Source organism: Aythya ferina, assembly GCF_964211825.1.
Source record: "Aythya ferina genome assembly, chromosome: 6".
Lineage (NCBI taxonomy): Eukaryota > Metazoa > Chordata > Aves > Anseriformes > Anatidae > Aythya > Aythya ferina.
The window spans coordinates 13173705-13198727 of NC_140303.1; the positions used below are offsets into that span (position 1 = coordinate 13173705).

The window sequence follows — 25023 nt, forward strand, 5'->3', positions numbered from 1 at the left end:
GCAGAACATCACTCATAGGCATGTACCTGGTTTCCCAACTCCCCACTGTACCACAAGCAAGTCTCAAAAATCTAAGAGACTGCTGTATTACAGATTTTTTCTCTTTTTTTTTGATAAGGCTGATCATTTCAGAGACTTGTAAACTCATTTCAGTTTTTATTGCAAGGGTCAAGTTTTCAAGACTGCTGCCTGTAACCTCCAGCATCCCTATTTACTGCAGTGCTTCTTGCTCCCAGCCTCAGAAGCCACTAACAGACTGCCAGAAATAATTCTGAAGCACATAAAATCCGTCCCCCACAAATACACAACGCCCTAAATCTAAGGAGATGTGGACTTCAGTCTTGTTTGACTGTTAAACCAAAACCAATTAAACAGAAGTCGCAAAAGTAACCTGTCAAAAGCACGGATAAATAATTTCGTGGACCTCATCATTACTGAGTTAGTTACTTCCAGCAGTCATTACTTGCAACCATAAACTGAAATGGCCAAAGCAGGAGCATCAGCACGCTATAAAAACTCACCTTTCAATGCTCAAACCCACAAATGACTGCCTCACACAGATACCTGAAACACTAAATACACGTTCAACAAAACTGTAAGCAAGGAGGAGGTGACTGAGCACCAACACGGCCTCGTGACAGAGAGAAACGTGCTGTTTTGTAGGGATGAATCACGTGTCTTAAATTACAAACACATTAGGGATAATCTCACAGCCAACACTAATATAGATCAATTAAAAGCAAAAACTCCAGCAAAACTCTTCCTTCTTAATAGAAAGTACTTTAAAAGCCAAAAGAGACTTCTTCTTAAATATTAGTGAAGACTCAACAGAAGAACCATGCCCATTCCTCCAAACAGTACATACAGATGAGGCTGATCAGTGCAGATATAGCAAAGTTAAGCATCAGGTGAGCATCTCAGAAAACACCTAGAACTTCCAGCACTATGTAACGCACCAATTAGAAACATAAGTAAGATTTCTTCATAACCAATTCAACTTTCCTAACAGTTCAACTTTGCATCCTGGTGCAAAGTTTTGATTTTAAAGAAAACAGTAGCACAGGGAGAGGGACTGGATTACCATTTTAGGCACAGCAGAAAGCCTGTTCACACAACAAAAAGCCTTTTCGTCCCACGCAAGCACACTTCTTGCCAAGTCCAGTGGTATTCTGCTGTTGTTAGTGAATTCAAAGGGTTTTTGTCCTTACCTGGATGGCTTTGGGAGCTCATTGCTAGTAACGTCGAGTCCTTTGGAGAAGGGATTGGAGACAGGTCAGTTTCCACACAAGTAACAGCAGCTCTAAAGAGCTCCAATGCTTCACCAATACATAGAAATTGGAAGTGGGGATTAAATCATGGCCACCTTATAAAATCCAGGGCACAGTGACATGCTGAGCTGTATACAAAATAATCCAATAGGGTGGCAGAGTATCTTCTAATCGTTCTCAAGATGGGAACCTGCAGTAAAAGAAAAGGATGCCTGCATTAGAGAATTAAGATTTACAACCTTTTAAATTACACACTATAGAGCGTACATTTTGCCAGAAGAGGAGATTAATCTAGGATACCATTTTAGGCATCAAACATTGCAGAAAGAGTAATTTTCAGAGCTATGGGTGCAATTTCAAATAACCATAAAAATGCAAATATTTAACCTTGTAAAAACAAACCAGAAAAAAACTTTTCAACTACACATTCAAGCCTTCAAAACCCCCCAAACTCGCATGTTCGTTCTGATCCTCCAACAGTACCATATGAAGCCACTTCAGTCCAACAGCTTCCATATTTTAAGAGCCATATGTATGAGTGGTAACTGTACTTCACGCATCTGCTCTCCAAAGAAGTCTCAAGAAAAATCCCTCGGTGCCAAGAAGTGGTCTTGGAGCAGGAAGGAAAAAAGCCCACACAATCCATCGCGCTCCCCCTCTGCCAAGCCTCCAGCAGTTTATTAAGAAGCAACATCATACTGCTGAGGAAAAATCCACCACCCCTGATTATTTTTAAGCTGTGTATCAGAGCAGGAAAGAAGCCTGCAAAAGCACTCTAAAAAGCCGAGTTTTACACATAGGGTATCCAAAAGCTCACTTTGTTTTAACGTGCAGAAGGGGAGAGACCTGCCAGCAATAGGTGCTATCAGCCAGAGCTACTGAAACGGATTAAACCAGCTGTCTCCACGTGAAGCAAAGGGTTATTCTTCTTCTTCGAGGAGACCACCTCTCCTGGCCCTGAGGACCAGGCGTTAGATGACAGCCAGCCTCAGGAGCAGCTCCTCGCTGCCATTGCTCCCTAACCTTGGGCGGAGGACACGTAGGGTACGAGGCGCTGCTTGCACAAGGAGCACCTGTCCCCAGTTTGTCTTTGCCATCGCATTTCGCACAGTCCCATCTATTCTTGGAAGAGCTCTTACCACGCTCCACTTTACCCCCCCTGCTATCATTAGATATTTGTGTCGCTTTCCAATAAGGCAGCCAAAGCGGGTCTACGACTTCAATACCAGCACAGCCGCCTTGCATGGGGCCTGATTTATGGCACTGCTTCCCTGGTTTGCCTAAGCATATTCTGCTTAACAAAGAGGCCATCCTCTCTGTCTCACAATTAAAAAAAAAAAAAAACCACTCTAAATGGCCATTTCTCTCTACCCCAAGTGCTTCAGCATCGCTACTCGCCAAGTTTCCCCGCCTGTCTCGCATTTTCAGGGACCTGGGATGCTCTTTTATGTTACACATTAAATTAAGAGAAAATTACTTAAGTGTCATTTCTAATCCCTACAGGTCTCTGCCATCTCAAGTGTTCAAGATATTCCAGTTCCATTAATTTGCACATCCTGTTGAAGAGTCAGGTCAGCTAAGACCAGGCATTAGCAAATATTAACATCATTCATTTCCAATAAAATTAGCAGGTAATGTTATGGCACAAGCAATCGCAGCTGCAGACAAGGAAGAACTCAGAGGAGAGCTAATAGATTTTTATCTGCCCATTCACACGACGCAAGAATGAAGGCGAGAGCACGAACAATGAGAAGATGTATTTATTTTCTGAAGAAACTCGACCGACACAGCAGCTGCAAATCCATTTAGCAGCACCACTGCCTTACCTATCCCCAGCTCTTCCCCCAGAGGTCTATCTAAACTCAGTCAGGCATGAAAGAGACCCACAATATTAAACTTCTGCACGTTTGGGGATTACTAGCGCCTGGGGAGAACAGAGACAACAAAATGGCCATGCTCAGGTTTAGTGCAGGTATACATTTTTTTTATTACCTTTAAAAAAAATCCTACATCTCTTCCCGAAGACTGAATAAATTATAAGCATAACAGACCTTCCCAGGACAGGCACAGCAGTCAGCTCCCAACTTATTTCCCCACTAACCTCGTATTTTCAGCCTGCCACTTGTGCTGAACTTAATGCAGCCCAACCAGAAATTTCTTTCTGAGAGCCAAGAGTTGCTCTCAAGCCCCTACTCCCGACAGTTCTGGTGTAAACTTGTCATTTTGCCACTACCTCACGAGACCTTTCTCAAGTGTGGAGAAGCAAAATGTTCTCTACTGTAGCTGGGATGCTGTGGTCTGGATGGCTTTCCAGGAAGATCTCCTGCTAGGGAGCACATCACAGGGCTTGCTTCGCCCTCAGCAGTGCGGCAGGCAGGCTTTGCATCGAGTGTGTCAAGGCAGGTATGTGTGTAAAAACACTCTCATGAGGCAAAGAAAGCAGCAGCAAATTGGCCAGCAGCCTGGGCCGCCACACGTGCCAACAAACCACCTATATGCAGGTGCGTGAGATGGCCAAGGGAGGCCAATGGCTCTAAACACACAAACGCTCAACAGTTCTCCAAAAAAAATACAGGCTCCTAACCCTGAGCAGTGATTCCTCACCTTTTTCCTCTCCACGTGCATGAGCAGGTCTGACCCTAAGCCCCCAAAGTCCCCCCAGGCCCCGCTCCACCACCCGGCCCTACAGTGTCCCCTCCACACGCTTTCCAAGCAGGCTTTCCCCCCCACTGGGCGTGCAGACGACAATTAAGATACAGAACTGGGAAGCGTGAGTAATCTGACAGTTCTCCAAGTCTATTTCCATACATTCTGTAGCTTCTGAAAGCTTCTCTCACTTTTTATTTATTTATTTTAAATCAAGGTAATCACGGCAATCCTGATGATCCACCACACGAGTGCTTTGACAGCATGGACGCTCCCCTTCCTCTTCTCGGCCCTCCCCAGATGTGTCTGCCCGTCACGACGACCGATGTGAGATAACCAATAATTAAAATCGTGCCCCAGTTCGCTTCTAGGTCCAGGAAAAGCTGCTCTGCCCTCCAGAGCCCCCAGCTGCTAACAGCCTGGGGCAAGGCATGGCCTTGCAGGAGGACAAGCTCAGGAAGGCAACACCAGGAGAACGCCTCCTGCATGCTGGCACTTCTGCAGCTCGCAGCAGCACTCCAGCACCGCAGGGCTCGGTCTCCAAAAGCCATGGCAACACCCACCTTCCACAAGGCATTAATTCATCTGTCCTTATATATATGCAATGTGAGGCACAAAACACGAGATTTATTTTTTTTTCTTCCCCAAATCTACCAAGGTTTTAAGACTTCTTGCTGCATAAACAGGCAAACAGATTTCAGTGCAATCCCACACGCTCTGCTCGAGATGACGACGACCACGGCTTGAAGCTTGCTTGGATCCCTGGCCCGCAACACACAGACCGTGGACAACCCAACGCTGCAGCAGGCGCCTGCTTTGCACAAACCCTGAGAGCTGGTGCGAGGCAGCCCCTCCAGCACAGCTCATCGATGAAAGCTCTCCTCTGGCAACAGTCCCAGGATCGTTCCCTTTCTGGGGTTGTTTTTCAAAGACTGCCGATGTAAAATCTATATGGAAAGGAGGAGGAGAAAAGGAAGAGCGGATGCATATAGCTGCTCGGAGTAGTAATAATTTACCACGACCACAAAATGATTTACTACGTCTATTTAGAGCACAGGCAGCGTGAAACGGTCTCCCAGGCTGACTCTTCCCTCCAGGGACCACGTCTCCAGAGCCACCACTTTGCATGATGACAAAAATAGCGGCGGTAGCCCTGAGGACTCATGCAACCCTTTGACAACACCACTTCAGCTCTTCTCCAGCAGCACGCTGCTTTCCCGAAGCTGTCTCAGGAGACCAGGATACAGAAGCATCGTCCAGTCCCCCAAGTGTTGGGTTTCTCACCGTTTCAATGATACCCAAAGCAGAGCTGTCACCGAAGACATCTTCAACAACATCTGACATCCTCTGAAAGAGTTTTAAGTCTCTGAAGACTGTGTTTCTGTCTCTAAACACATACTGCAAGGGCAAGAAGTTCTTATAAACAGACTGCACTATAAAACGCACCATCCACTTCATGCTCAGCTGCGGACAGAAGAGCAACTAGAAGAGTTGACAGTAATAGGAACTAAAAATAGGACACCAGTTTGCTGCTGTATTAGCCAAATAAAAGTTTACTGTTCCTCCAACATCACAAATATTTGGTGAAAAACTAGACTTCCCTCTCCGTTTCCAAGTACACAGGATAACCCAAAGAGCAGCAAAAAAAAAAAAAAAGAGTAAGAAAAACGATCAGCAGCGTGCTGCAAATTCCTTGTGTACACTAAGCAGATTATAAGTCTTCAGCCTGGAACAGAGATGGCTGAGACACATTACAGAGACAGTCTGCAGAACTACAATTAACACAAAGAAATCACCAATCACTGTTTCCCACCTCTTTCAGAGAGGGAAGTTTTCCCATTCTTTTTCTAGGAGAGAGTTCAGATGGACACCCAGGAGAAGGAAAGCATCAGCTAGAGAAAGCAGAAGATGTCATTCACTCCAAAAGCAAACGTGTAAACAGTAAATACTTCGTTAGAAGGCCAAGAAACCCACAAAACGAGTCTCTGGCTCACAGGAGGGTGTTTCAGAGAGCTGTCCTCTTCCAAAATGCCTCCCCAGGTACATCATCAGGGATGCTACTGGAGATCACGGCAGCCAAGCACAAAGACAAGGGCCCACCACCAACACATGCAGTCACTAAATGAAACGTATGAAGAACTTTGGCTTCACATGTTAACAACAAATTTCCTGGTAATAGTCAAGTTGCACAGTGGCCTTTACATGGACAAATTATCAGGCAGTAACCAGCTACAAGGCTGGCCCCGCAGTAAGAGCCATTCTTCACTTGTTAAAGTTTTAGCAAAGGTATCTAGAACAAGCAGCAAAGGGGCTGCTGAAGTCTGCAGCCTTCAGGCTAAACCAGCCTTAGACTGGTTCCCCGAAGGAAAGGCTAGAAAGGAAACTCCATATTTTTCCACTAGAATTTAAGTGGGAAACATTTGGTTCTGTCACCAACGCATGCGCTCTTCCTTCATCCAAAAATATCCACGTGCTCAACTGGGCTTTGCCCTACGCTGACACGACAGAGTCCCATCTTGCAAAATGTTTACTCCTGACAGCTTCCTATACTGCACTAAAATACTACATGGAATTCTAAATCAATTCCCACACAATAGGTTCACACACATGCATTAAGTTTAAAATGCTCAAGTGAACTGGCAGAAGTTCCTGCCTGAGTACCTGCACGGCACTCAGATACCCACTTGGAAGAAGAAGAAAAAGCAGCATCAGTCTAAGAACCTGAAGGTTTCATTACAGCTAGGCCAATAACTAAACAGAAAACCCAACCCTGTGCAGCTATTTCAAATCCAGCTTCTCAGCAGTGGTATAATAGCAACGTAGATGTCACCGTTCAGATCCAGACTGGACAGCAGGGCATCCCATCTTTGCTCAGCTTCTTGTTTCTGTGCCCTTACCTTGCAGTAGCAAAATTAGAGGCACATACTTTTCAGCTCAAAAGCTCAACACAGTGACCTGAGTGTACTAACCATCTAAGAAATACAGAGCATTACCCAGTACTTCAAGGAATTAAAACACACTGCATTTGTTTAGCAAGTGCTGACATTTCAATGCCAGCCCTTACAAGTGCTATTCTCACATGACAGCCTAGAGTAGAACAAATATTGTGTTTCCGCCTCTCCCTTAAACTTCCACTTTCAAGTGCACGCTGCGAGGATTTATTACCTGTATGCTCACACTAAACATTTTAACTTTGTGACAGGTTTTGTATGGCATAGCGTTAAGAAAGGGATTCGATCTCTAACTACATTGGCCCTAAGTGTTAAATTACAGTATGTGTACATTAAGGCTTCAAGAATAACTGATACCTACTTTGTATTTACACAGTTCCTCCAAGGAAGGCTATAATGCATTTCTAGACAGTCCCTAGCAGTTGCTTTTGGAGCACTCCTGCTATTATTTTATAGAGCAGCTTGTTAAGCAAGCCTTTGCAATACAAGCAGCGCTGTACATGCACCGAAATCACCACCCAGTGCTAAAAGGAAACAACATGAACAGCAGCCACAAGTGAGAAAACAACACTGATCGTGAGCTACTTATTAAAACTGAACCAAACTGCAGCAACTCAAGGACAGCAAACCTATATACGCATAATTAGGCTATTTGCAACAGAACTTCTTGAAAATAATTTTAAAAATTCCTACAGTTTCATATGCATTTGCTTATGAGAACGTCCGTGGCACCAGATGATCTCCAGATGATCTAAAGCTGAGGTGCTAGCCTATAACTAGGAACACAGGGGACACTGATATTTCAGAAGTCAAGATCTCTCTTTACCCATTTCAAAGTTAAATTAACGTGTACCTAACACTCTTAAAGCTTGGCCCCAGCAGAAGCCTGCAGTTAAACACCCTTTCCTCACTAAGTTTTACAGCAAGGGCTACTTAGAAGACTGTGCTTTTTGCATATTCTGCACATAATCCCTTGTGGCAACATCTACGCTTCTGCAGATCACTACCCTTGACCAACAATTACACCTGCTTTGAAAGCTGAAGGTCCCTCCTTCACGTCTAAAAAAGAAAACCCTTAGATCTTCTAGGGGACACCATGAAACCTCCCCAAATTTTTGTGGCTCTTGTTTTTCAGTGCTAGGAGTATGCAGGAGTATAAACATTATTTCTACCTCCACAACTTCACACCAACAGCAATACTACCAAGGAGCTGAAAAGGGGATCTTCTGGCACCTGCTCCATTTCGGTGCCTTGGCAAGTATTGCTCTAAAGGCAGCATTGCACAAGGTACCTTAAATACATACACAAGTGAAAAAACAAGGGTGTGGAGGCAACAAAAGCTTTTGGAAACAGTGTGCCCTGGCAGCCCAAAGGGCCACCCATACCCTGGGGCACACCAGGCACTGCTCCAGGTCAAGGGAAGGGATTGTCCTGCTCTGCTCTGGTGTGGCTTCACCTTGAGCACTGTGTGGTTTTGGGCACCACAGTATGAAAAGGACATAAACCTATTAAAGAGTGTCCAAAGGAGAGCTATGAAGATGAGGAAGAGTCTAGAGGGCAAGATGTATGAGGAGTGGCTGAGGTCCCTTGGTTTGTTCAGCCCCGAACAGAGCAGGCTGAGGGGAGGCCTCATGGCGGCCTGCAGCTCCCTCACGAGGGGAGCGGAGGGGCAGGCGCTGAGCTCTGCTCTCTGGGGACAGCGACAGGACCCGAGGGGACGGCATGGAGCTGGGACAGGGGAGGGTCAGGCTGGGGGTTAGGGAAAGGTTCTGCACCCAGAGGGTGGTCGGGCACTGGGACAGGGATGTGGTCACGGCACCAAATCTGCCAGAGTCCAAGAAGCATTTGGACACCACTCTCAGACATATGGTTTGATTTTGGGGTGGTTGTGTGCAGAGCCAGGAGTTGGACTCAATGTTCCCTGTGGGTCCCGTCCAACTCAGGATATTCTATGGTTCCATAATCAAGTACGTGACAAGTGAACCTAAATTCCTCTGATACATGATCCAAGTCTGTGAACACAAGATCATCTTTAGGAGTCATGTTCGGCCTGTGGGAGCTCCAATTTAAAAGTGGGCAACGGCTTCGATTTTTTTTTTCCCCTCTGACTCAAGCAGAAACACAGGTCATAGAAGAGCTGCAGTTTGAGAAATACAACCGACTATGTGTAAAACCTGGGAATATGTAAACTCGCAGGATTACAGAACCCTCCCTGACTAGCAAGACTCTGGCACAGGGTCTGAAAGAGCAGGATGCTTCTGAGCTTGATCCAGTTTCTCAGCAAGAGCAGCAAGAACAAGCAGTCTCACAGATGGATCCGCGTGGGAGGGAGAAAGGATAAAAGTCTGCCTTGGGAGCCTGTTCCAGCTGCTACCGAAGCCTTGGAGGAATTGGTACAAATTGGGCAGAGTTACCTATAAAAATCTACTCTGTCTTGGCCATTTCTGAAGCCCTTTTCTTCCCTTGCTCCGTGTTTCTCCTTAGTACTTCTGCTTTTGAAAGAGTTCAAATCAGATAGTTCAAAGTAGTGCTTAGCAGCAAGCAAATGAATGCTGTGAGGTTAAGGACAACATCCGTCTCATTTCTTGACTCCTCTGTAGAGCCCTCTGCAATAATTCAATAGTACAAAATTCAATAGCTACAATAATTCAAAAGCGCAAAATCAGAACTCTTTGGAAATACTTGGCTGAAAAGTGATAAAACCGGGATATTCTTTCTAATCAGAGTCTTCTGGAGAACACTCTCAGCGCCACGAAGTTTGTTTGACCAGCAGACAACCACATTTCACCAGCTGAAGCTTTTCACCACAAGCCCCAGAACTGCTAAAGCTTCCTGTCAACGCATCTGAACTCAACACTTAGCAATATGAAGATTCCCCCTAATTTACGCAACTTTTAGTACCAGCAACACTTCGAAGCTTACCACTGTATCACTGTACTGAAGTCACACTAAAATATTTCAGCAGTGCTCCCATCTCTCTGTTCTGCTGATACCATCTTCACTGTGCATGTTGCACAGAAGAAATTCCCCAATTCCCATCTCTACATGCTGCTAGCAGAGCAGAGAGCAAGGCGGAAAACTGGAACATGACAGAAGTTTGTGGACCCAGCCACCATTTTTCTGCAGACTTGCTTAATGCATCAAGTCCAAACCAAGTTCAAACTGTTTCTTCACCTGCTTATCCATGCACTTGCACACACAAACACCCTTTCTTTTTCAAAGTAACATGGTATAGCCAAAAGAAAGGTTACCAACACCTTTAAGTGATTAGTTTTGAGAGTCACCTGAAAACCTTCAGCTTTCCAACTGCGTTTTCACTCTGCTTTCTGAAGTGCTGAAAACAAACAATGCACAATTCTTTGCGTAGGATTGTTTTTCAAATCCTCATATATAGGTAGGGGAAGGCAAGGAGAAAAACATTTACCTTTTCTATTCATGTACTTCAGCTGTTACTGCCCACATCTGAACTTCTTGTTCCTTCTGACAAGGACTCAGAATTACTGGTCACTAGCTGTGCCTAACCCATCTGGTCTACCAACATAAAATAGCTGAGTACATGTGTCATCAATCACTGCTAATTACTTCATTAACTTGGAAAAAGAATATCAACTTTTTTTTTTTTTTGAAGAACAAACATTGTTTAAGGTTAGCCTATTTTTTTTTTTTTATTTTTTAATTGAGCGCTATCTGATTACCAAGAGAAAGCTATTTGCAATCTGAACACTACGGCAGTTCTGTCACAGGACTTGTGCAATTCTTTTGTCTGATAAAACATTTCAATCCGTTTCTTTAAAAGTGCCTACACTGCAGGGCTAGTTTTAACCTGCGCTGAGTTTAACCAGTAGCTGAGTTATGCCCGTTCTCAGGCTCCCGGTGCTCGCGCCGCACGATGCCAACCACGCAGACGTTCCCACCTGCTGGCACCACGCTTTCAAGTTCTGACCTTTGTCACGCTCTTGGAAAGGAACATGCCTCAAGGTCTCCGCAAACAAGTTGCGTCATTTTCAAGTGGACATATTTCAGCCTTCCGCTGTTCGCTGCGGAACAGCGGCATGAAAAATATTGCAACCATTTGTGTATTTTAAGCTACGGCGCAGATATCCAGGTATTTCTGGCAAGGAAGAAACCTCATGCCACCATGCTAACAACACAGACTAAAATAGGTCCAGACTCACGCACTGTGATGCAAACTTAGCAAACTGAGCCTGGCTTGCCCCTGCAGATCTCAGCCCCCTACTCCCCACAACCATCCCAGCCCCACAAGCTCCCTGTGCTGCTGCCCAGCCTCACCCAGCCGCACTCTCTGGGAAGGACCACTTCACTCTGCTCTCCGCTGAGCCTCTTCATGCCCTGGTTACATGGTTTAAGCACTCTCCGAGCTTATCATCAATATATTGTCAATCCCAATACAGCATCTCCCACCCCCAAATTTTACATATGAGCATAAAAGGACACTGTATTGAACAAAACTACAGCTTTGCCTTTAAATTGCCCTTTTTTTTTTTTTCCTTAGGAAAACCTTTTCATATGCTGATGATAAGAGGAGAAAAGTGATACTGACATACACCTGCAAGAGCATGACAGAGCTGGCAGTCAAACGCTGAAATTCAGATAACTGACAGTACTGAAACGCAAGTCAACAGCTATTTTTGCCATGAAAAGAACCTTAAACTGTGAGGGTTTTGTTGTTGTACATATGTATATTTTTAAATACGCAACATATTAGTTAGCAGTCTTTTCCTGTTGAAAAAACCCAGAGATACCTTTGCTAAAATATGCTGCTTTTAGCCTGACGTGTGTTAAGCCGGGACTGAACACCACGCAGCGCTGCTGGCTCCCCAGTGGTCCTGCTGCCTCTCGGGTCGTGCCCAAAGCACACTGGATTACCTCTAGGAACTCAGGGCAGCACCGCGCATGCCGTTCAATCCCTGGCTTACCTGCCAAAGCTGCTGAGACATCGAGCATCCAGCCGTACGAGCCTGCTGGTCACTCAACGGGTAGCAATGGCCATGGGAAGATAAAGCAAACGTATGCCCTCATGCACCCAAGTCCCAGGCTCTTCCACTTGCTCCTCTTTCACATTACAAGCCCTGCTCTCAAACCAAAACCATGGCCAGAAGGGAACATTAACCCCCACTAACGTTACTTTGCGTGTTGGAATTGCACAGGGTTAAGATTGTCACGACCAACATAAAAAACTTGAATCCTCGGTCAAAAATTTCAAGCTCGCAATTGGCAAGCAAGAAACAGCATGGCACGAGCAAGGAAAGAACTGACACGAGCCATGCTTCAGGTGATTGGGGTTTGTTTTTCCAAATTATTAGTTTTATAATGCCATTGAAGCAAAAAGAGGACAAGACTCTTTGAAGAAGTCTTTGCAGGTTACCTTTAGAGCGGCAGAGGCCATCCAACTTTCAGGAGTTTTCCTAGCTGTTATCTCTAACACTGGGATTGTTATTTAACTCAGGCTGGAGGAAGAACTGTTTATTTTATGATTTAGACCACATTTTATATAGCCCTTTTTATCTGCTTGCACAACTTGAACACAGCAAGACAAATTAGAATTGTTTCTTGAAATGAGAAAACTGGATTGCAGAGCATCAAGAACGGGGACATACTTCAAGGCCTGATACAGTATCTGCCATGTTTTGGGTGTGTTTTTTTTTAAAGGTAGATTTTAAAACACTGTCAGCTGCCACTTGAAAAAAAAGACTTCAGCTCTGTATCCTGGAGGAAAGCTTAAATCCCTAGCTTAGATACGCAAGGCTTCACATTCTGTTAAGTTTCTGTGATCTGTCCTATTTCACCTCAGGTGCTGTAGATTAAAATTTATACTGCTGTTTATGGCTTTACACGCCAAATGGCAAACACAATTTTCATCCCTGTAAGACAGGGCAGGAATCAAGCAAAGCAATTTAAAGCCAGTTTTGTCCCTCTTCGCTCTCAGTTATTAAAACACCATGGCCCAAACTTCAGGGTCAGCACGTTAGCAACCACTGCTAGTGCTTCAGCCCCCTTCTGTAGGAAGCCTGTGAAAATGCAAAGGTAGTTATGGCATGATAGAGGAGACAAACAACTCCTTTGGATTTCAGTATTCTCTGAAAATTTTTGTTTTGGTGCCAGGTTTTAAATTCTAGCAACCTGAGACAGCGCAAGGCGAGCACGCCTCTTTGTTACCTCGAGTCGCTCTGCATGCGAAGCATGCGCCAAGGCTGGTGCTGGGGGAAGGAGGCGGTCAGAATTTCCTTCTGAAATGGAACGGGGAGATAAGATAAGATCAAGCCAACGGGAGCAGAGGCTGCTGACATATCTGCATGCAGACAAGCCACTAAGTATGCAAATAGGCAGCCACTTCTACCAAGAGTGCAAGAAACCAATAATGTGTGAAAACGACTTCGAGTCTGCTAAAATATACGGCATTGAAGCGAGCTGCACCACGGCTCGCTTTGACCAAGACGGGTTTGCTTCTCTTTCAAGGAAACACGGAACCAAGTTTTCTGCTCAAAAAAAGTCTCAGCTCTGAGTATCACAACATGTATGAATCACTTCGAACGTTTACCTTTTCCTACTCTAATTTGGAAGCACTATAGAAAAGACTCAGCGCCGAGCTGTGAAGCACCCTGACAAAGCCGCATCAATTACCAGCTACAAACGCTTCCACAAGCCGGGAAAGAGCTTCTTGCCCAGAAGCCAAAACAGCAAATTTCACACAAGATTTCAGAGAGAGGGGAAAATAAAGGCTGTATTGACTGTGCATCCCTGAAGACTGACCTTACAGAGCTAGAACCGAAGGCGACGTGACTCGCTAGCAGATAACCTCCGACGTGAAGAGCTGCTTCAGGAAGGCAATGCTGGGACATCCATCTGCTGTCCTTGAAGTTGTGAGGGGAAGAGACACACACACCCTTGCAGATATATAGATAGATGTTTACATGTAGACACTGCAGACAAAGAAAGCTTTTTTTTTTCTGCTATATTTTATCTGCCTGCTACCTCTGAACCAAGCTCAAAAGCTGGCTTTGGCTGCAGCCTGAGACACACATCTTGCCCTTTTTGGATCAAAAAAAGTCTCCCACACACGGCCCAACGCATCACAGAAAGGTAAACCTTTAACAAGAGACGAGCTATTGCAATGTGCCAGACCACCTAACACACTCTCCATCGCAGCCACCCCAAAAGTCATCAATGGAGGCAAATTTCCTCCTGCCAGGAAAGCACTCGGTCGCCCCTTGCATCCAGCAGTCCTCCCGCAGCTGCAGTAAGACAGTGCCTTTGCCTATGTTTGCTTGAATTTCATACCCACACGTCTTGGTTGGCTGCAACACATGCCCAGAACCTGGTTATCTGCACTCAGAGGCTGCGATAATTCAGGTTCTCGGTGCCAGTGGTAAGAACAAGCCTCAGAGCTACACACTGAGGCCCTGGCGTTTAAATACACGATAACGCTGTAAATCAAAGGAAACAAATTCCTTAAGGAAAACTTCTTTTGCATGCCAGATCAGTTCCCAGTAGTAACTGCTGCGCTTTGACAAGAGATAAATATTTACAGTCTAGAACAGAGAGCACCTTGTGTCGCAACAGGAGCGATGCACGCCCATCGGTACCCTGTATGCTTAAGGAGTTATTCTGATTTTATTTTTTAATATTCGGAGTACCTAGAAGCACACGTTACATTTTATTTTTATTTTTTTTTAAACCAAGGCAAAAACGGCAGAGGGGAAGACGTGCTCTTTCGGCTGGGGATACCCCTCTGGGAATATTCTCAAAAGAGGGATGGGAAAGCTCAGTCCCGAGCTTGTTAGGGTTTCTCTCAGTTTCCAGCTTGCTAAGGCAGGAATGCGGGGAATGTCATTCACGCTGGCACTTGGGAAGATGAAGGAATTGCAGGTGTGCCACTGGATATCCTTCTCGCAGGAGGGATGGGAAAGCCCATGCAAAGAAGATGCTCTCATTTCTAGTGTTACACAGCGGCGTCTCGAGTTGCCTGGTTCTCCTGCCTTTTTAAATTAAGTAAATACCGAATTAAACATGAATGCAGTGTTTCCTATTTTATCTGTGCAGCCCTAACTCTGGTTTCAAACAGGACCCAGAGGACACAGCCTGGTTTAGCTGTTACACTACAGGATTTTGTGTCTGCGGTGTAGCATCCCTCACCCAACTGCTACATGGGCATTTGGGGCCCAACCTTTGAGGTGCAGCCGGCTGGCAGCTGGGAGACTTACAGGAGAGTTCGATGTCTATCTGAGGGTCTCAGTTTCCTTCCTTCTCCCCTTACAGTGGATCTACCACCTCGCACAGCACTGCCCTCACTCCTGCTGCAGTCAGCACTACTCAGAGATAGCCATCTCCTCAGTCAAGCACCAATTCCTCATTTGCTCCCCTGCTTTCAGCATCCCCATACATCAGTTTATTTATAGACAAGCATTTTATTTTTTATTATTTGTTTTACAGCAAAGACCAGAAGGAGCACACTCGCACTGCCAAACGCATCTCAGCTGCGATTTCTAATGCCACCACTACCCAACAGAAGGACACTTCACTCGGACAGCCTCGGAAATTTGGTTCTAGCTGAGGGCTGCCACCCACAACCACTGCTGGGCATCACCACAGCTCCCAGCCCACCACCACCCCCAGGGCACCAGCCCAATGCTGCCCCAAAGCCATTCACACCAGCCACATCCCCCTACGAGCTGGAGGGAGGGAAAAAATCCTCCCAACCAAAGCATTACTGTAAGCTTCAAACAGAAAATGAGCCCAAGAGAGATGGGATGAAGTTCATCACAGAAGAGACTTGGAAAAATAATTTATTTTATGAGATCCGTTTACATCAAGATGAGGAAAAACTGAGACGCAGCCCACGGAAGCCAGGGCCTGTTCCAAGCCAGTGGAAGAACCCACCAAAGGTCTGCTTCTTCCCATGCTGCGGTGCCAGCGAGCAGCAGCAGCACTAAATTTGCAGAGTTTCAGCTCACTCGTGACACTCATCGCTGCTTACAGAGGAGGTGAAGCTTACAGAAAGCCAGGGTGTTGTCTGTTGGCTGGCAGAACAAAACAGCAGCAGCCCACCAGGCCTTCTGTGTTGCATGAGGGGCAAGAATGGGCTGTGCTTACAACCCAACGAAGACATTTCTTGGGTTGAAATTGTCATTTCTTCCCAAATTTCACCCATTTCTTCCCAAAAAGCCATGCTTCTTGGCAGGGCGTTCATCCTGCCCTCCTGCAGCAGTCCAACCTCTGCTTCAGAGTCCTGCTCCCTCGCTCACACCGCCACGTGGACAAGTCCTCTGCAGACTCAGCCGGAGCACGAGGCACAGCAGCTCTTTGCGACCTCCATGCCGGCTGGAAAAGCAACTCTTCTTTGGTTTGGAGGATCTAGTTCCACCTGTGCACTGCTCGAAAACACAACGCAGCCTGCAAGAAAGGGCAGTTTTACCTCCAAGTTCTCCTAGGACCTCCCCGGTCCATTGGTCTGCACAGCTGGTCTGCCTTCCCTCTGTGAAAAAGTCTTGACATGTAATGTGAAGGCTGATGTCCCCATCCACCAGGCTCTCAACACTAAAATCCACAGGCTATTCCACTTTCAGAGTCCTCAGCATCTTCAAAGGGTTAATTCTGTAACTCTTCCTCACTCAAGGCAACGTTATTCGAGCAGAAGAGCAAGCCGTACAGGTCTACCTTTCGGATCAACCTGCAGCAAGGAGGCAGCCCAGTTTTTTGACCACCCTGAAAACCACCTTTACTCAGGATTGCACCAAAATCAGGAACAAATGCCAACAGAACCTAAAAAACTGTGGTACCCAAGGGAGTAAAAAAACACGCAACTTTCCCAGTGCTGTGCAAAACCCTCCCCTTGCGAATTCTTGCTGGGAGCAGCACGCAACAGAAGTCATTCATTGTTTCAGGCTTACGTTTTGGAACCTTCTCTAGCAGCACGGCGAACAAAACGGGACGTTTTGTCAACACAACACCAGAACTAACTTGAGCATTTTTCTACCGAGCAAATGTAATGTGATTCTGCAAGCTATTTTAGTGCAATGCAACCCAGTGGAAGTACGTTAAGCGACTATAAATAACCCCGTGCAAGCTGCAGGCTGCGCCTTCTATTGAAGTAAAACGAAAACTCAAAACGGGAAGAAGGCTTGGAAATAAAACCGGGGGAAAGGGGAAGGGAGCGACGCGCTCATCTATCTTCAATCTTGAACAGCAGATTTGAAGAACTGCTTGTTCAGCACGAAGCGCTGCGAGGTATCAGCACGGAGGCAGCCGCGATGCTGCACCTCCCCGCCGGCGCCCGGAGGCAGGGGGACGGAGGACAAAGCAGAGCCGTGGAGCAGCCCGCAGCAGCTCTCACATTTAACTTAATGCAAATCCCACCAGGAAGCTAATGCTATCTCGTGGCGCTTGACAAATGAAATTTGATTTTGCACAAAACCAGCCGCAGCATAGTGATGCTCGCGGAATTTCGCGGTAATTAAGTCTCGGTGACAGGCGTCTCATTAAAGCACCGCTTCTTCGGGAAAATAAATTAATAAAGTAAATTATTTCCTCCATGTGAAACACCGAGGTTCCTCGCTCCTCGTGCAGGAGGAATGGAATTACGTCTAATCGGATGTCAGTGTTTACCAGGATGAAGGAGTGAAGCGCTTAAAGGGATCAATTAACACAACGCGCAGCCAGGCTGCGCGTGCCCAAACGGAGATTTTCAGCTCCCGTGTGTTCACTTACCCTGCGTGCCCACGTGGAACAGCACCTGTACAAGGCACTGCTTTATCCAGCAGCCCACCGGCTTGTTCAGATGCAGGGGAGGCCTGCAGGAGGCCAAACTCAGAAGCAAAGAGGAGCCACCAAAGCCACGCACAACAGCCAGGTACCCACGGCAGGGCTTCCACGCGCCAGCCCAGTAGTCTCACCGGCCACACGGAGCTGAAATATTCGCCCAGTGCTCTCCAGACATCACCTCAGGGACCATATCCTGCTGCAGCAACGCTCTGGCACATCCTACGACCCCTACGACCCCACTGTCAGACTGCAACCTTTTGCTTTTTAAATAGTTTTTGTGTTTGAAGCAAAGGTTCGAGCCCTTGAGGCGGGCAGAGGGCTGCGTGTGCCCCTGACCGCAGATCCCCCTCACTCCCAGAGGTCAGCCTGAAGCAGCTTCTAACCAAATTTCCAAAGATACCAGTCAACAGGAAGACACAAAGGAAACGAATGAAGTTAAGATGTGCCCAGTAATGAACGCCAGGCAGAAAGCTTGAATTTTTAGATGCAGGCCAAGCTGTGCTTCCTTGCAAAGGGAGCACCACCAAAGCTTTTCCAGGAGCTTTTACAACCTTCTTCCGAGCATTCCGCTTTTCTACATCATTTTTGCAACCTCTGTGTGCTTTCCTGCTTCTCTGCCCTCACTGACTTTACCCACTTTTGCCCCTTTGACTTCCAAATTCTGTAAGGCAGCTCCTCCAGGACAGCCAGAAGAGCCCTGCCTATTTCCTTCTTCCCCTCCTCTCAGCCCAGGTCTTTCCCGGGAAGAACTGCCCAAAATCTGCTTGCTACTCCAGCAGTGCTGGCAACGCCAGGCATCACTTTGTGAATCACCTGTTACATATGGCCTTATCAAATGGCCATCCTAGGCCTCCAACGCCATGGTAGGAGACAATCTACACCAAGCATGCTACGATGCATTTTCTCCTCCACGTCTAGGTTTTCCTTCAATTTTTAGAAGGCCATTTATCCCTGTGACTAGGTAACAACACTGCCAGATTTCTAATTACTGAAGCAGACAGCTTTACTGTTTCTGCTGTTTCTCAGCTTACACAATTCGAGGCAAAACCACATATTTTCAGTTTTGTTTTGTTTTCCTTTTTTTTTTTTTTTTTTTTTCTCCCTAGACCTCTGAGATCAGCAAGCAAGCTGAGGAGAACCAGGTCCCTTTCATTTCTACGTAGGATCAGTACTCTTGGGCCTTGGGAACCTGGCAGAAAGGGTAACTGGAAAGCAGAGGTCATCTGTAAGGGAGGTGGACCCAGCACCAAATACTCTCGAATTAAGTGACCAGAGCCATCCTTACAGCTTCTCAGTTCAACAGCACGCATCTTCACAAAAGCATACGCTGAAAGTATTCCAGCAGGAGTCTGATTAAACACAAGCCCCATGACTGGTCCTGCAGACTGGAAAAATAACGTTACAGAAAGGCGATGGGATAAAGAGAAACAGGCCAACAGTGAACTGGAAGAGCAATGGAGTAGAAGATGGCACCACAGAGGACAGTGGGAAGAGTTGAGAATACTGGGGAAGTATTTCATCAGTGCTGTTATCATCGTCCAAATAATATGTTCTTCGTGGTTTGTGACAAGCTCCGCAGCTTGGAGCAGGTTAGCAGCAAACAAACTGTGCTGGTAACACGACCGCGTGCTCAAGCAGGGATGCACGACAAGTAAAAATGAAATCCCAAGGGTTTGGAGTTCTACACTGCAAGGGGAGTGCGATACAGTAAGATACACACACACAATATTTCCAGTAAATATAAACACAGGTAGTGCCAGGGAGCACAACCCAACCAATCCTTTAACCAGAAGAGGCCAGAACACCAAAGGAGCATTTTAACCCCAAGAGGACGCTGGCAGAGCCGGGCAGCAGGCAGGAAGGTTTTCCAACCCTGAAGAGCCAGCAGTGCTCTCAGCACACTCCCAACCCACTTCACCCAGCCAGCCACGCACCACACTTGAGAAAAGACGAGGGCAGCTGGCTCGCTGTGACCTTCCAGGTGGGCAGGGCGCACACCAAGCGCTCCAGGAATGCGATCCGGAGGCGCTGAAAGCCGAAGGCAGCGGTCCCTCGGTGGGGCAAGAAGGTAAGCAGCCACCTTGCCAGCCTGCACTCCTCAAGGGAAGGCCGTGCAGCACGTTTTAAGAGACACTCAACATACTAAGCCCTTTTGCTAAGTTATTTGACAAGCGTGGTTATGAGCTCTCGCCCTTCTCAGCTCTGGATGAGGAACGAAACGTCCCCTTGAGCCTCTGACCCTGCTGTACACCGCACGTGTGGTGGGAAGTTGCTCTCTCCAGGCTTTGTTTTACACGTTTTTGGGGTGTGTCCATGTAATAGGGAGCTTGTAGCTGCCTCAGACTGGAAACCCACAAACAATCCTAGAGGGAAAGTTTCCGACAGCGCACCAAGCTTCTACACCACGGATGCACCTTCAGGTGGCTTTCAAGAGCCCAGAGAGCTCAAAGCCATTCAGAAAGAGATTGGGAGGGCAATGAGAAAGGGCTCCCACTCCTTTCTAACTTTTATTTTTAGTAAGCCCTACTCCTCGTCCTCGCAGTTCACCGTGGGATTTAGCACTGAAGGCTGGGATCAAGTCCACCTGTCTGGCAACCCATCAACAAGCAGCTCCCGTGCTTCTGCCCCTGCCCACGGTGGAAGGGAAAGAGGAAAATTTACCAGGTAGCTGTCTCCTCAGCTCATCAATCTGCACGTGTCTGTAAACACATCACTCCACGATAAAGAAAATAAACCTCCCTAAGGGCCCCGCTGTTTTTCCCTTTTTCTGCACTAATGGAAGCCACCCGTGCAACACAAACACTGCCAAGCAGCAAGCTGCACCCTGACCAACGCGGAGGGCAGCCCGTGCAAGAAACCACTTTTTTCCCTTCTTTATTCTCCTGGTTTATTCCTTCTGCTCATCAGCCAGCATTAAGCAGCGAGCAACAAACGATACTTCCATGGGAAATGCCGTGTCCGTCGCGCATCAGGAGCTCCTCCAGAGCTTCCTGCTCGTGGTGCTGACCGCAGGCTCCGCCAGCACGGCCTTCCACAGGAGCAGTTTCTCCCCGCAGGATGAGAGCTTCCACTCCATCCGTATGCTTTTCTTTCACGCTTCCATCCCATTAAGCAAATGCCAAATTCCTCTGGTATTCTGAGGTAATTTGCAAAATGCGTTTCGTGCTGTGCTAGCCCCGTCCTCTCTCTACAGCCAGGTCCTGAAGCAAAACACTAAAGACTCTCTCGGGCAGCAAAGTAAAATTTGAAAGATTTCAAGATATTTTTTTTTTTAGAGCTTTTTTTTTCCTAAGTTCAGCCAACCAATGGCACAGCTTAATATTCACAGCCAAAATCTGAGATGCACATGCTGAAACATGCCACTCCAACACGACACAAGCCATATAATCCTGGAAAGCCGCGTCGTACACATTTGGGTTCCTACAGAAAATCTGCAGTCACTGAAACTTACTCTTTCTAACTGGGTGGCATTTTACATTTCCAAATGTAATTGAGTGAGCACGTTGCCATGGTTACGGTAGGATTCTGCAATAACTTTGTTGCCTTGTAATTGCTGTATATTTGTATACAAGCAGCTGAGCTTTCCTAATTCAATGCCCTCTTAACTCTTTCGGAGAGGCAGCTTTGGGGCTGACAGCTCCGCAAGCACCAGAGGGGATGGGAACTGGGCGCAGCGACAGACCATGCACAGGGGAAAAAAAAAAAAAAGGAAAAAAAAAAAGAAACCTTGCCAAGAAGCAGATTATTATATAAACTTCAGAGCTCCTTAGCTTTTAAAAAATGTTGTTGTTAAGAAAGTCTAATTCAGCTAATTAACTCCAGGTAGCTTTTGGCAGCGGCTGAAAGCACTCTGACAGCGGCGCGAGTCCCACTCAGCGACGGTCCCTGCCTCCAGTAAATCACAACGCCTTGGCAATGGGGTCGCTCGCTCTGTGGTGAGATCCACCAGGGCACGAGGGCCGCAGCAACGCTCGCTCCATCCCCTAAGCCTCGAATTAGTGCGGGGAAGACAACAGAGCACAGCTGCTGGCCACGAGCACGATGTACCCCTGGTGAGAGCTGTGTGCCCATGGCCTGAGCTGCCCGCAGGCACCCAGCACAGCACCAGGTCTCGGGAAAGACTCCCGAGGGGAATTTTTCCCCTCTGTTTGGGAGCATGAGGGGATCCCACACAGCACGATCCACCCTGGCAAGGGGAGAGCCTGGTCTGGGGAAGCCTTGACAGGCGAGCAGGAGGGGGGAAAACAGCTTCCCCTATCACGAAAGGCAGGCACCAAACAATTACGCAAGTGCTTCGGATAAAAGGCAGGTTTACTTCCCTTTAAACGGCGCTCGGTCCCCAGCCACCGCGTCCGATAATTGTTATGTAAATGGCTCTGCTCGCTTCAGATGCCCGCTGCTGCGCTCGCCCTGCCACAAACACCCCGCGGCCGGCGTTCAGGGAAGCTCGGGGACCGCACAGCATCTTCCCTGATAAATTCCTGCAGCAAAACCCACACGCGAGCGCTCGGCAACACCTCCCTGCTGCTGCTCCACGTGCATTAGAAGCTATTTTTTCCCCTCTTTCTTTTTTTTTTTTTTTTTTTTTAATTTTTCCCTTTTCTTTTTTTTTTTTTTTTTTTTAAGTTACGGCCCCAAAAAAAACTGTTGCACAAACCTGCGGCGTGCCGGGCCGAAAGGCTCCCAGCGCTCCCCCCCCCCACCCCCGGATGCCAAAAACCACGGCGTTTTGGGGGGAAAAGCCTGCTTTTAAGGACAGGTCCTAGCTCCGGCTGGGCTGGGATCTGTCATTACCCACTGCAGCCCAACCTCACCGCAGGACCTCGGAGCGGCGCGGCGCGTACCAGCACGCCCCGCTTTCTGCTTTCTGCACCGAAAAAAAAAAAAAAAAAGCGCTTTTTGGGGCATTTCTGCGCTCTGCGAAGTGATGGGGGGGGCTCCGGAGGCCTCTCCTCGCACAGCCAGCGGGGCGCCGCTCCCTGCGGGGGGCAACCCGGGCTCCCTGCGCTGACCCGGGGCAGCGCAGCGAAGGGCCCCGAGCCGCAGGCATCGCCCCGGTTGCCTGCGGGCTCCGTGCAGCGGCGGTGGCGGCCGCCGCCTCCCCAAAAAACCCCCCCAGCCCTCCGGGGAGGGCTCGGAGGGCTCCGTCCCGTGCCTCCCCGCTGCCCCCCGGCCCGCCCCGCCCGGTGCCGGCCGCTCACCGCTGCCCGCTGCCCGCATGGCCCCGCTCGGCCCCGCTGCGCTGCGCTCCCCGCCGAGCCCCGCGCGGCTCCGAGGCGGCGGCGGCGGCGGCGGCGCGGGGCGGGGCGGAGCCGCGGCCGCCCCGTAGTGGGGGGGGGGGAGTAAGGGGAGGGGGCGTGGCCAGGCGCGCCGTATTCTAAGGGGCGTGGTCACTCTTGGCCACGCCCCCCTCCCGCCTCATTCACAAAAAACGCCAGCGGTGGGAAGCGCGCGGGCGGGGCCCAGCGCCCATTGGGCTGCCCGGCAGCGCCCCGCCCCGCTAGGGAAACCAGCCAATCAGCGCGCGGCGAGGCGCCGCCGAGCCGCTCAAATCCGCCCGCCGCCGCCGCCAGCGCGACGCTGATTGGCTGAGCGAGCTGCCCGTCATCTCTCCCCCCCCACCACCCTTCTCGCTCGCACGCGCGCCCCGCCCTCCGGCGCCCCGCGCGGCCGCAGCCCGCAGCCGGGCCGCCGACCCCTCCCGGAGCCCGGCGGCCGCGGGGAGGCCTCGTGCGGCGGCGGTGGCCGCGGGGCCGCGTACTGACCTGCGCGGCGGCGGCGGGGAGCCGGGCAGGGCGCGGGCACGGCGCGGGCACGGCCCCGGCGCGGACACGGCGGCGCGCGCGCCCCCGACGGCCTCAGCCCGTGACGGGATCCGCCATCTTGGAATTTTTCGCGGCGGCGTCACGTGGTGCGACCATTTTCCCCGCGGCCAATCAGGGCGCGCGGGCTATTTTTAGCAGCGCCCCCCCCCCCCGCACTTCCCGCCGGCGGGGGGGGGGGGAAGGCAGCCAATCAGGCCACGCCTCGCTGCCCAGGCCACGCCCACCGCCCGTCGCCTAGGCGACGCCGCGGCGCGCGGCCCGGCCGCTACCCGCCGCCTGAGGCGGCCATTTGCCGCCCCCTGCCCTGGCCTGGCTCGTAGCAGCAGCCGGGCGTCCCCTGCTCCTCCTGCCCCGAGTGACACAGCCACAACTAAAATACCCGCACATATCATCCCCTCAGACCGCCCTGATTCCCAGGATAACGCATAGTATATATATTCTCAGGATAACATATAGTATATACACCATATACCACGCTACATATACATACAGCATCCTGATTCCCAGAGTACTCCATGGAGATGCATTGACTGGAAATACCATGGAAAATGCAAGCCAAAATGGATATACTGTGTCTTATTAGCCTATGGATTATTTTTTTTTTTGAGGATTTTCTGCATCCAAAATCCCGCTGCTGAAGTTTCTTTAAATCCCTCTAGTGACCTACAAAAATGGTGGCTAGATACACTGCTTTTAATAGTACATAGCTGAATCACGCTATGAAAAAGAGAGATTACAGTTCAAAATATAAATATTTGCCTGAATTATCAAGGGTAAAAAAAAAAAAAAAAAAAAAAAAAAAAAAAAAAAAAAAAAGAGGATTGTTTGACATGCTTGCCGCTACCGTGCTTTCCTAGCAAGTATCCAACATTTAATTGATTTTTCTGTTTTCTAAGGAATTAACGCTATTGAATTGTCAAACCTCCTCCCATGGCCATTTTATGCCGGACCAAGCCCCCGGCTGACACAGCCACCATTTCACAAGAGTTTTGCTCTTCTGCCTTTGCCATGCTCTGGCTAGCGCATCCTTCCTGAGGAGCTGATCATCAGCTCAGGCTTCACTGAAGGCATCGCCAGTGTCCAAGGAGAGCCTAGATCTCCAATTGTGTGACTTCAAATCTTATTAATCCACTTTTTTTTTTTTTTTCTGATAGCTTTTTTTTGAAGGTGAGGCACCATGCCGGTCCTAGAAGCAGAGATGGTTCTTGTTGGCGCTGTTCTGGGTTGAAGGCCATCTGCACAGCCTTCAAAGCTCTCCCCTCACGTCCAAGTACATCTTCCAGAGGATGCTAGTGCTTCACATAGGTGGAGCCCTTGGCTTACACAGAGTTAAAGGAGTTCATGGTCCAGGCACGGACTCAGTGGTCTGCTCTCATGCCCCGGGGTGCAGCCGCTGTGTCGTACCCTTAGCCCGCCAGCAAATAAATGGGGACTTCCCACGTCGCTTTCAAGGAGTTTCATAGAATTGTTAACATCCTTGACTAAGACAGTATGAAATATATCTTTCCTCCTCGTATGCAGCCATCCCAGCACACTTCTGGTAGTTTTGATTAA

At 48.4% G+C, this 25023-nt stretch overlaps 1 protein-coding gene across 4 annotated transcripts in view; it reads right to left on the reverse strand.

Moving 5' to 3' along the window:
* HDAC4 (histone deacetylase 4) overlaps positions 1 to 23546 on the reverse strand; it is a 233623-nt gene extending 210077 nt beyond the window's left edge. Inside the window, exons 1-4 of one of the 4 annotated variants that reach the window (XM_084522962.1) lie at positions 10290 to 10362; positions 10150 to 10199; positions 1364 to 1458; positions 1209 to 1248 (exon numbers count right to left, since the gene is read on the reverse strand). In XM_084522962.1, the coding sequence (XP_084379088.1) occupies positions 1209 to 1248; positions 1364 to 1390 (67 nt within the window). In that variant the 5' untranslated portion in view covers positions 1391 to 1458; positions 10150 to 10199; positions 10290 to 10362. Of the gene's footprint in view, positions 1 to 1208; positions 1249 to 1363; positions 1459 to 10149; positions 10200 to 10289; positions 10381 to 22845; positions 22946 to 23409 lie in introns of those variants that run through there. The other 3 variants (XM_084522961.1, XM_084522963.1, XM_084522964.1) reach the window with 3 other exon arrangements.
* Positions 23547 to 25023: the final 1477 nt, after the last annotated feature.